The sequence below is a fragment of the Euprymna scolopes genome, chromosome 23 (assembly GCF_053919585.1).
Source record: "Euprymna scolopes isolate OS-2025 chromosome 23, ASM5391958v1, whole genome shotgun sequence".
NCBI lineage: Eukaryota > Metazoa > Mollusca > Cephalopoda > Sepiida > Sepiolidae > Euprymna > Euprymna scolopes.
Window position 1 is genome coordinate 55763208 of NC_136504.1, and position 13514 is coordinate 55776721.

Here is a 13514-nt window from a genome sequence, read left to right on the forward strand (position 1 = left end):
TGTATGTATGTTGGTCTGCAGTTTAATTTGTTGCTGGCTATCTTGCTCTTGCTTGTTGCTGGATCTCAACATTTTGAACCGAGAGAGAGTGATTTAGCTGTCGTACAAAGCTAAGACTCTGTAACATCATCTTTGTATAGATACTCCGTCAGGTATTTGTGCTCATGGACTTTAAGTGTCCAAGAGAGTGGCACTCGTCTGGCAAGACGTTGTAATCATTATGTATGTATGTATGTATGTATGTATGTATGTATGTATGTATGTATGTGGGTATACCTACTACCTCAGGGAGATGAACGCCTCTGCCTTGCATAGTTTCAGGTCACCCTTGGGCAAGGTGTAGTACCTGTTAGCCTCCCTCTCAATTTCTGGAGGGTTACTATATTGTGAGAACTAGGGATATATATATACATATGCATGTTTGTTTGCTTATGTGTATGTGTGCGTATATGTCCAGCAGCCAGAGAGGTTAAAACTCTGTGATAATAAAACATGCACACTATGCCACTGCTCAGTCATCTCACTATTTCAGTTTGTCACTGTGCAACCAGTGGTAGGGTGCGAGAGGGTACAATATGTGTAGCACAAGCATGTTGTGTCGTGATTGTTATGTGCCGATATCTTTCGAAGAAAAAAAAAGTAAAAGTCCTATGGCGATAGGTGAGGGGTAACGTGCACAGGCTTAGTGGGCTTGAAGTGCATAGCTGTAAATCAGCACATAGGCGGCCAGTGATTTATCGTCGACTAAATTGCTTACAGGGTGGAAGCAACTTCGGTGGATGATCTGGCCGCTGAACAGCCTTTTCTAGGGACACACTGCTCACCCATGAATTTGGGAAAGGTCTAGAAAAGGTGACCTATAAATTGTCTACTCTTTTATTAGCTGGTCGGCTTCCTGCGGTCGGCGGCTGCTCTATATTTACAGGAGAAACAAGATAAAGTTGAAGAAAAATAATAAACAAGGAAAATCAAAATTTTATTAGGAGAGGAATAACCTAACTGTTGCTACGTGGAATGTAAGAACTTTGCTAGATGTTCTGGATAGTGAAAGATCTGAGCGTAGGACAGCTATTGTTGCAAGAAAGCTTGCTAGGTACAGCATAGACATTGCGGCATTGTCTGAAACACGATTGAGTGGTGAGGATCAATTGGTGGAAGTGGGCTCGGGATACACCTTTTTTTGGAAAGGAAAACCATCGGGGCTGAGACGAGAAGGTGGAATTGGCTTTGCAGTGCGTTCTGATTTGGTGAAGAGGATTGAACAGCCAATCTGTGTAAGTGACAGAATTATGATGATGCGCTTCCCTCTTGCACACAGTAGGTATATGACGATTTTATCTGTGTATGCCCCTACCATGGGTTATGATGAAGACACCATCACAGCGTTTTACCAAGATCTCAGTCGTACCATTTCCTCTATTCCTTTATCTGAGAAGATCTTACTCATGGGTGATCTAAATGCAAGGGTTGGCAAGGATCATCACACCTGGGACTCACTCGGCCGGTTTGGTATAGGTAGGGTCAACAGTAATGGTCTGCATCTTTTCAATCTATGCACTCAGTTTGACCTTGCTATCTGTAACACTTTCTTCAACCACAAAGAGGTCCATAGGTTTACCTGGACCCATCCTCATTCAAAACAAGGTCACTTGATTGATTACATTATTTTCAGGAAGGCAGATTCGCAGGACGTCTGTAGTGTGTGTGTTATGCGTGGAGCTGAATGCGGCACAGATCACTTTTTGGTATGTGGGAAGTTGAAAATCTGTATAAAGAGGAAGCGTAGGTTGGGTGGTGTTGGGATTCTCAGGCGGGTTGATGTGTCCAGGCTGGATGATCCAAGTGTATGTGAAAAGCTTCGATCCGTAGTTAATTCTACTGATTTTGATGGGTCATGGACGCATTTTAAAAATACAATCTATGAAATAAGTGTAGATGTTCTTGGCTCCCGCAAATCTAAACATCAGGATTGGTTTGATAATAATGATTCTGAAATTACTCAACTCTTAAGTGCTAAAAATGAGTTGCACCATAAGATGTTGTCTGCCTCTCATGGAGGTCGAGAGTCCCTCCAACAGTCACTTAAAGCAAACAAGTGTATTCTCCAAAAGCGACTCCACCAAATGAAGTATCAGTGGTGGGCTAAACTCGCCAACCAAATCCAGATGGCTTTTGATTGTAAAGACCTCAAACGCATGTACCATTTGCTTAAAAAAGCTTTTGGTCCTCAAACACTATCTACATCTCCCCTACCCTCAAGTGATGGAACTGCCCTTATAAAGGATCCTAACAAGATTCTCCTTCGTTGGACTGAGCATTATTCTGATCTCTTTGACAACCCCTCTAATGTTGATGAGGACGTCATCAATGAATTTTTATCACAACAGAAGCTTATCCATGAAATGTCTGTGTTCCGATCTGAGAATGAAATTAGAGATGCAATCAAGGAAGTGAACGTTGGGAGGGCTCCAGGGCTTGATGGTATTCCTGTGGAAGTCCTCTTACATGGGGGTGATAAACTTGTTCATGAAATTCTTCATCTTATCACTGATGTCTGGAAGGGTGTTCCCGTCTATCAGGATTGGATTGATGCAATTCTTATATCGCTGTACAAGGGAAAGGGGTCCAGGACCGACTGTGGAAGTTATTGTGGGATAAGTTTGTTGAAAGCAGTTGGCAAAGTATTTTCCAGAGTTCTACTCAATAGATTGTTAAAGTATATTTGTCCATCCGTCATTCCAGAAAGCCAAAGTGGCTTTCATCCGGGCAGAGGAACCACGGACATGATCTTCTCTGCTCGACAGTTGCAGGAGAAATGTACTGAACACTGTGTTCCGCTTTATCAGGTTTTTGTTGATTTGACCAAGGCTTTTGATACAGTGAACAGAAGTGCCCTATGGATAATTCTGGGGAAGCTGGGATGCCCACCTCAATTTCTACGATTACTCAGGGAGCTCCACCCTAATATGAAGGCTCACCTGAACTTCAACGGATGCCTGTCGGAACCCATCTCGGTTGACAATGGTGTGAAGCAGGGTGATATCCTAGCACCTACACTTTTTCAATTTATTTTGCAACTATGTTATCGTATGCCTTTAGGGAATGTTCTCTAGGTGTTTATTTACATTTCAGAATCACAGGTAGGGTCTTTGATCTTTGTCGTTTTTATGATTCTACAAGGACCTTTCAGCACCTAGTTCGTGAATTGCTTTATGTGGATGACGCCGATCTCGTGGCCCATGGTGAAAGGGATATGCAGGGTATCATGGATCTGTTTTCGGGGGCCTGTGCGTCTTTTGGGCTTATTATTAGTCTTAAGAAGACTAAGGTCATGTTCACACCACCAGGTAGTTTGTATGTGGAACCAAATATTTTTGTCAACAACCAGAGACTTGCCGTGGTTGACACATTTGTGTATTTGGGTAGTACTCTCACCAGAGATGGAACCCTGGATGCTGAGGTCAACTATAGGATACAGCATGCCACTAAGGCTTTTTGTAGCTTAGAGAAGCGAGTATGGTCTGACAGGGGTATAACTATTCATACAAAGATCAGTGTCTATCAATCTTGTATTTTACCATCTTTGCTTTAAGCTTCTGAGGCCTAGACAACATATGGTAGACACATAAGAGTCATGGAGAGAGTGCACCAGAAATTCCTGAGACACATTCTGGGCATCAGGTGGAGCACTTTTATACCTGATATGGATTCTTTTTTTACAAGGTGGTCACCACTTATCAAGGCCCGGAAGCCACTCAGGGATAAGGGTTATTGTAAGTACAGTACGTTAGTGTGGAGATTTAATAAAGTGTCTACTTAAGGGGGCGGTTCATCAGGAATTTGTTTACGTTGGACTTGAAGACATCCAGGTTGTAGTCAGGTGGGAAGCAGGCAGACAGAGCAGAGTTCTACAGGCGTGCAGTTCTAAGAAAGAAGCTTTGTTCATGGAATCTACGTTTTGATTTAGGCATAGATAAAGGGTGCGAAAAGTTTTTGACAGTGGATTCAACTAGATGGGTTCTTTTCATAAAAGATAGGCGAGGGTGGACCAGAGATTGGAGTTCAGACGAGCACCTGCCATAGAAATAACGATAAAACAAAGGTAGGCTTGCAACGTCTCTTCTGTGGGAGAGAGCTTGCCGGGAAGAGAAAAAGGCATTCCCCAACTAAGGCACAAAGTCTATTTTGTACTCTGTCAAGGCAGGATAGGCTGTTTTTAGCAGCTCCTGCCCAGATATGGCAGCAATATTCCATCCTTGGACGTACTTGGCTTTTATATAGATAGAGAATTGCATCAGTAGTGAGATATCTTCTGGAGCAGTAGAAGGATCCTACCATCTTTCCAGCAACCTTGGCAACAGACTTGATGTACGTGTTCCATTTACGATCAGGAGTGAAGGTCAAGCCCAGAAGCTTGTCAAAACATGGGGCTTCTCCTAGACGAGAGCCATCCATTTCAATTGATGCCAGATGGGGATCAGAGCGTTGATAATGTAAAGATAGGAATTTGGTTTTAGATGCATTAAAGCCATGTCTTCCCCCACTGAACCACGCACTCGAAATCAAAGGAGAGAGAATCAGAGAGAGCTTTGTCATTTACAGCCTTTGATGTGTTGCCGTAGATGGTCGTGTCATCAGCATAGATGACAACGAATGATTTAAGTATGTGTTTAGGGAGGTCATTGATGTAGATCAGGAAGAGAGTTGGGCCCAGGATTGACCCCTGAGGGACTCCAGCATTAATACTCTGGGCCTCTGATTTTTGTCCATCAACCACTACCCTTATGAGCCTATCAGAGAGAAATGATTTAATGATAGAGAGAACATGTTCTCATGCGGGCTGATGTAGCTTGTATCAAGAAGTTGATTATACGCAACCAGATGAGGTGGGCTGGACATCTGACAAGGATGGACGACAATAGATTGCCAAAGCCATTGTTCTATGGTGAAATTACACAAGGAACGTGCCCACAACATAAACCGAGGAAACACTTTAAGGATAACATCAAAGATAATCTTAAAGCTCTTGGTATTGACGTGTTCAGTTGGGAAAGTGCTTCCAATGATCGTAAAATGTGGAGCTCCTTGGTCTATCATGGCTGTGATAGTTTTGAAAAGAAAAAATATGAGCATGCAAAAATGAAGTGTGATATCCGGAAGAAAAATCTGTCAGATATATCAGGTCTGTCAGAGGATTTCACACAGAACCACACCTGTGATTTATGTGGAGCTGGCCTAGCTAGCCACAAGCGTTCACATGGAGATCAATCTTTCTCTGATGGGGAAAACATTGCAGGACACAGATGTTCTGTTTGCTCTGTGGTCTGTAAATCGAGTCGAGGCCTGAAGCGTCATATGAACGTCCACAATAGAGCAGCACCAAGTGGCATCCCTCAATCTCAGCTTAAGTGTGACCTTTGCAACAGACTGTGTAAGAGCAGGGATGAACTGAAGAGCCACCTTCGTTCCCACAGAAAATAGGAATTGATGCATCTTGATTACATCTCCACATGTATATATGTATGTGTGTATAAGTGTATATATGTGTATATAATTAAAAAAAAAAAGAAAAGAAAAGATATTTCAAAAATACATGAAAATGAATGAGTAAACAATAAAGCAAAGGAAAGATGATCTTCTTCTGTCAAGAAGTGGAAATCACCATGTATGTATGTATGTATGTATGTATGTATGTATGTATGTATGTATGTATGTATGTATGTATCTATCTATCTATCTATCTATCTATCCAAAGGGCGAATGAACTCATTTTCTGGGTCAATGGCCAACTAGCACTGTGTATATTTCTGTGTGTGTATATGTGTATTGGGGTGGAGAGGGCTCCCGTAAGCCGTGGTGAAGGCAACCTTTCTAGGAGAAGCAAATCTCTGATTTAAAAAACCATAAAGCGGAAGACCATTACCCGCATTAAGCTGGTCTGCAGTTTAATTTGTTGCTGGCTATCTTGCACTTGCTTGTTGCTGGATCTCAACATTTTGAACCGAGAGAGAGAGACTTTGCTGTCGTACAAAGCTAAGACTCTGTAACATCATATTTGTATAGATACTCCCTCAGGCATTTGGGCTCATGGATTTTAAATGTCTGAGGGAGTGGCAATCGTCTGACAAGACGTTGCAATTATCATCTATCTATCTATCTATCTATCTATCTATCTGTCTATTTAAAAAGAAGTAACTGTCATTCTTGAGTCTTTTGACCTTGATGAGCGATGATTCATTAGTAAAACAAAATTAAGATGAAGTTTCAGTCAAAATGTACAGTGTTTATAATTACAAAGTTGAAAATCTTAGTCAAGAAAATCATAGAAACTGTTGACTCGCACACTACAAAAGTTGCGTCCTTCAAATCTTACGACAGGTGCAACCTTGTACAAGATCCAGCAGAATGCCTGCATCGATGGACTGAACATTTTAAAGATCTGTTTGATAACTCATTTGTTGTTTCTGATAAAATTGTTATTGGCCTACCACAAAATGAGATGATGACAGATGATAAATTATTTAACCATTCATGAGACGAGATGTATGATCAATGAGATCAAATTCCCGGTTTGTTTGTCTTGATGTCATTCCTGGGCTCATTCTGGACATGATTTTTTCAGTCTTCCAATGGCTGTTACGTTATTCTGATGACTAGAGTTATTCACTGCAACATATATATTATAAATAAATAAAAAAAAGAGTATAAAGAAACAGAGAATGGAATTAAAAAAAAAGAAAATAAATTTATTGTAAACAAAAAGGTAAATGTGACAAAAATTATTTTACAGTAAACATGATGGTCTAAGGGAGATAATAAAGGTTTTTGTTCTAGCAATACACCATAAGTTAAAAGTACTTAAATAACATTCAAAGATATATTTTCTTTGGTCAATATCAATATTCAGAAAAATCTATACTTACCAAGATGTTGTCTGTTGTGGTTTTTTTGAAGAATGGTTTATAAGGCTTGATGATCAGTGTGCTTTTTTACGACCAGGTTTCATTCATTTCTCATTATTTGGCCAAAGTTAGATTCTAGCAAGAAGGTCGTGCCAACTTTGTATCCTTTCAATTTGGTGAATACAATAACTGGTTTTACAAACACATACTCTTCTATTTATAGTAATCGCTGGAGAATTTTCCAGAATCCAATAATTTAGAACGCTTAGTTTTTGGAACCTCCTGGAACCAACGAAAAAAGAATACTTTTTTTCGGTTATATTTTAAGTCCCAGAAACGTTGAAAAGGATATTTTCATTTCCTAATATTAAAGTAATATTTTTTTATGTTATCATATATATTATTTTAATTTATATATTATTTATATTTATTTTTGTACTATATTTTATATTTCATTTTATTCAATTTCAAGTATTATTATATTATTATAATATTTCAAGTATTATTATAAGACGATTCCAATATCTTTCCTGATTCCATTCTTGATTCAGATACGATTAACAATTCCGATTCGTCATAAATCTCTAAATATTTAACTATAAAGTTGCTATTTTTTCCCGATTATCGTAAAAACACACGTTAAATGCAAATATATTTTCTCAAACGTAAAAAGACACACTTGTAGTGGGGATGATGTGTAATTTTTAGTTTTACTGGTTGTTTAAAATCAATAAATGTTTATTATTTTATATTTTTTTTATTTGATTTTGTTTAACACAAAATCAAATAAAAAAGATAATAAAAGGAATCGTTTTTGGCATCGGAAAATAGTCACAATTTTTCCGATTCTGATACTAATACCGATTCCGATACCAATACCTCAAAATGTTCTGATTTTTCCGATTCCTGATTTTGATTAATCAGCCCAACTCTAGAAATATCAATAGACAACATTTTTATAAACCAATTTAATTGTAAAATGGAATTAAACGCTATGACGTATTAGCACCAACTTTCTTTCCTTTTTACTTTGCCATCTTGTTTGCATATGCCTTCCTTAGTTTGAATAATATTTACATGCGATTTAGAATCTCTAGTAATATTTTTAAAAAATAATTGAAGATGCTTTAACACCAAGTCAAAATCATTTTTTAGCTTTCTTCAAGTAAAGTTCCCCAATGCTTGTTGCAGGCCTGTCAGACATCATAAAAAAACATTTATCCAATACAGAATATTCCCCGAAAGACGTTTCTAAATTTTTGAGATGAGAATTGGTTATTTGTATTATTTGGATTAATCGAACTACTGTTCTCATCTTGAGTGTGATTTTCACAACGTTTCGGTCAATGTAACATCCGACCTTCTTCAGGTATATCTTATTGAACTCGGAAATGTTTCTGTCGAACTCAGGAATTTGGATGGAATTTTGAACGGAACCTTTATTTACTTTACAGGGATAGCCATGACTAGATAGGGTTCCCAAGTAATTCGCCGTTGTATTTTTAAGTTGCCCACACTGTTTTCCTGACTGTACTGACATGCAGAAGCTCAAATGTAATGTGATTAGACATCTTGCTGCTGAACTCCCTACATAGTGTCCCGGCTGATTGTGTCCCAAATAGTAGCCCCCTACACCCAAGTGGTACTATGCCTTGTTTGGGATTAAATAGCAATAAAAATAAAAAGAATGTATTTCTACGATTGGTATTTACATGCGATTCAGAATCTCTGGTGATTTCTTTTTTCAATTGAAAACGTTATAACACAAAGTCAAGCATTTTTTTTGGAGCTCAATAATGCTTGTTTTCATTGTGCGCTGTGAACTCAGTATTAGTAAAAGGAATACAAAAATGATGTATACTCTACCAGTTGGTGGTGTCGTTTAATATCTTTGTGGGAAGCAAAAACTCTCAAAGTTTTGTTCATCGGCGAAACACATTTAATAGCAAAGTTATTCTTGATGCTGAAATAAATCACAGGTTTGTGAAAAAAAAAAAAAAAAATAGTGTGATTTTTGGAAAAATCGAAAAGTAAGTCTCATTAGATGAGGACATCACAAGAAACATCTCATTCAATATGCATAAGGTGCTTGTTCTTATTTTTGCTGATGACGTCAAGATAATTCCTCCCAGAAGTGACTTTGACATCTAGAAATGGTTACACATATAGGACTAATTTCTCAAATATCAACAAAAGCAACCATTTTTCAATGTTTTTTTTTTGTCTCTCAATTAATGGGTGGATGGATCAGAGCCTTCTTTGATGGTCATATCTTTCTGGTGCAAGAGAATGCAGTTGGCATAGGCCAAGGCTCAGTACTAAGTGCCTTGCCGTTTTTCTAGTGCTCGGCAATGATTTTGCCAGAGACCTTTTTCCAGAAGGTTCTTATTTTTGCCAATGACATCAAGATAATTCCTCCCAAAAGTGACTTTGTAATTTATAAATGGTCAAATCAATAGGATTAATCTCTCAAATATCAACAAATGCAGCCACTTTCCAATTTGTTCTTCACCTAATATGCTATTTCATTTCGTATCTGGCCAATTCATGTTAAACAAGAAAATGCAGTTCAAGGACTTGGGTGTTGTGGCTGATTCCATCTTACTCCCACTGCTCAATGCATTCAAGCAGTAAATAAGGCCAGTAGTATATGATTTCTCATCTAATGCTCATTTGCCACCCTGATAGCAAACATTTTCCTACTGTTATACATATCTCTGGTGTGACCTATTCTGAAATATAGCACCCAAGCTTCATCCCCCTATCTTATTCAGGATATCCTGTACCTGAAACGGGTTCAGAGATGTGGATTTCACAAAACATTCTATGAACAACAATTGGAAGCCCCCAACCTGCATTTGCTTGAGTAAAGTGCTTGCATTGTCATTACCTTATTACAAGGATGTAAAACATCAAATGGTTAAAATTTTTATGCTAGAATTGCATCCAACACATCCTTTTGTGTGTTTGAAACTCTGGTACTTGAAATGGCAAGCAATACAACTATTGAACAAAGGATGATCATGAGCCAAATGTGTAGGGTTGGTATTTATTTGCTCCCCCACTGAGCAAATTAAGCACAAGGCCGATTTTTAATGTGAGGAGTGAAGGGGAAATGGGGACCAACTCCCCGGGGAGTAGGAGAGCTGAATAGTAACAATTGGTATGAAGGGTTGCTCCTACATTGACCAAGGTCTTATATCTGGGATTGCCCCCACATATGGTCTTTGCTTGAACTTTGGTGTCCAGCCCCGCAGGGGGCCGGGCGAGTTGAGCCAAATGTGTAGAGTTGGTCATCTTGTTTGGATGAAAAATGAATGACGTCCTTAGAAAATATTTTATGAGAGCTGACCACGTCGTCTGGGCTACCTTGTTCACATTTCTATTTTCTGAAATTACAAATAAAACAATCCAAACAATAATATGCTAGCTCAATTTCATGTTCATAAGTATGTTATCACCTTCCACCCCCTTTTAAAAAAAATGTAATCGCCCAAAGTATCTTTAAAAATTTTATCCGATGTCCCTGTAGTGTTCAGTGTGAACTTTGAACAAAAATACATTCTCTTGATTTTCAAGACTAAGATCAAAGTGTAGTATTTGTTCTGTCCAAAGATGGTGCAATAATATTGTTGGGTCTTTGGTTGTGCTGGACGTCCATTGTTTACATAGAACCTGCTAGTGATTTGATGTTACTTTTAATTCTGTGCTTTTCAATGTTGTGATTTTTTTTTAGATCAACGATTCTTTTTGAGCCAATAATACAAGCGTTTTAATCTTTCTTTTGTAGTAATTTTATGCAGACAAATGACGAATACATCAGTGAAATACGCAAAAGACTTAAGGAAAATAATCATGCACGTGTGGAGAGAGAGAAAAGGAAACGAAAAGTTGTTGTTGATCAGAAGAGAGCACAGGACGCCCAGTGGGTAAGTTATTATTTATTTTTCAAAATCGTGCAAAATTAATTCCCTGAGCAGAACAGAGTTGCACCATTTTTTTTTTAATGTTTCTCTACGAAGATTTAAAACAAACATATAAGGATATTAAGTCTTAAGAAATTGAAATTCAAGAAATCTTGACGTTTCTGAATTTTCAAAATGAGGATTGGTTATTCATATTATTTGGATTCATCGGACTACTGTTCTCATCTTTAGTGTGATTTTCAAAATGAGGATTGGTTATAGGTGTTGAAGGTTGAAGGTTCAATTCTCAGTGTGGGCGATAGAAAAATACAATTGTGAATTACTTCTTCTATCCAGTCATGGTTGACAGAATGAGAGCATGCTACCCTCATGAAATAAATAAAGGGTTCAATTCGAAATTCCATCCAAATTCCCGAATTCGACAGCAACATTGCCAAGCTCGACAGAGATTACATTGACCAAAACGTCATGAAAATCACATTAGTCTGACGAATCCAAATAATATGACTAATCAAAAAATCTTATTTAAGTGGTGTCTAATGATTATGAATCAAATTTAATGTAAATCTGAAATATATAAATTTTCAAATCAAAAGATTATGTCTTTCAAGTGCACTTTATGCATATTTTATTCATTCAAATTGAATCAACATTTCTATAATGAAACACACACCCTTGACGTTAATCTCGCGTAGCCAACGCCACATTCCAACATTTCAAAATACAACCACTGAGAAACAACGCACAGATCTTTACAAACTGATTTTTCTTTTCTCCAATTTTACAACATGGCAAGAAAGAAGAAGAAAAAAAGAAAGGAAACAAAATACTGAGGATGGAGTTTGACTCCGAAATACATTTAAACTATAAATTTCAAACAAGTAAAATATTTGTTTATTTTCCTAATATTGCGTTGTGATTTGGCTTTCAAGTGCATTTGATGCATATTTTATTTATTCAAATTAAATCAACGTTTCTATAATGGAATATATATATATATATATATATATATATATATATATATATATATATATATATATATATATAGTATATATATATATATATATATATATATATATACTATACAGTACTATATGTGGATGACAATTTAAGCCTCCCTATTTGGGTTGAGCACTTAGTAAATATACTTTCACCCGACGCATATTTAAGCTATTAAGCAAAGCCCACTATTAATTTTTTGTAAACAAACTGATGTTTTGAGCACTGCTGCGATGACGGGTGTGTGGATTTAATAACACACTCGAGGAGAAATATTTACAGCACTGATTTGTGGTCTGATGGTGAGAGCTGCTGACTGTCAATGCGACGGTTGTAGGTTCGATCTACGGCTGGGGAAAGGTGTATGTCTAACCGCACTGATGAGTTGTGATACAACAAAACAGTAATGTATGTAGATGACTAATATATATATATATAATGATACTTTTTTACAAGTGAGTCACCACTTATCAAGGTTCGAAGGCAATATATATATATATCTTATTTCAATTCAAATATATAATATCTTATTTAAATCCAAACGTCTATAATCGAAAGTGTCTAGGCTTGATACGTTTTGTTTGTTTTCTAATAATAATAATTTCATTTTTTTCAGCTTGCCCATCGAGACGAAGTTTTAACGAAAAGAGGTTTGCGTCAAACGCAGCAAGAGCGGAAAATTGTGGTTCAGCTTCTACAAACGCGGCTGCAGAAGAATGTGATTTTGAACAACAGAATTATACGTGAGAAACAGTACGAAAGACAAAGGGAAAAAGACTTTCTGGATGCCATGAACCGTGAAGCTGTAAGACTTTGCCTTTTTAATCCATCCTCCCCTCTTTCTTTCTTTCTTTCTTTCTTTCTTTCTTTCTTTGGTAAGTTTTTAGCTTCAGAGATTAGTATTAGGAAATACTCATACACACTTACATGCAGTGTTTTATAGATCTATCCATCATCATCATCATCATCATCATCATCATCATCATCATCATCATCATCATCATCGTCGTCGTCGTCATCGTCGTCGTCATCGTTGATTTAACGTCTGTTTTACATGCTGGCATGTATTGGACGACTTCTAGAAATTGAATTCCAAATTTATCTTATTTGACCAGATATTTATTTCTCTTTTTCTCAAATCCATCTCTATTAAATCCTGCCATGTTTTCCTTTACCTTTTTCCGCTAATTCATCTTGTTACAGGGTGGGGGGTGGTGGAGTGTTGAGTTGCAGATGGCAGAGGGGACGGTCGGCTGTCTCCAGGGTTTCGAATGCCGTGAAAGGAAAGTCGGTCAGATCCTAGATCCTGGTTCCGTGGGAATAACGTCAAAGAAGTCAAAATGGAGGACATAGGATCCCCGGAGATTAGGTCGGCGGGACTGACCGACATTTCAAGACAATGCGTGATGGAATTTTTTTGACGTCATCTATACCAATAAAATAGAAATACTGAAATCAAAAAGTTTGTCATTGCCAATAAACAAAATATTTTATAACTCAGCTGTGTGTGTGTGTTTTATTTCGCTGCCAAGTATATATATCGAGACAGTGACAAAAGTTGATTTTTAGAAATTATATAGACTGAAAAGTACATTGGATAACCAGCTGCAAAGGACATATAACAATCCTGCAACATCGTATTTGGGATTTTAATGCAATTGTCGTACTCCTCATCCAAACAAGTGAG

The 13514-nt window shown here is 37.5% G+C and overlaps 1 protein-coding gene across 1 annotated transcript in view; it reads left to right on the top strand.

Moving 5' to 3' along the window:
- Positions 1-13514, top strand: part of LOC145245909 (sperm flagellar protein 2-like) — a 246690-nt gene that overhangs the window by 44211 nt on the left and 188965 nt on the right. The window contains exons 7-8 of the mRNA XM_080107652.1: positions 10693-10831; positions 12444-12632. Of these exons, the coding sequence (XP_079963778.1) occupies positions 10693-10831; positions 12444-12632 (328 nt within the window). The remainder of the gene's footprint in view (positions 1-10692; positions 10832-12443; positions 12633-13514) is intronic.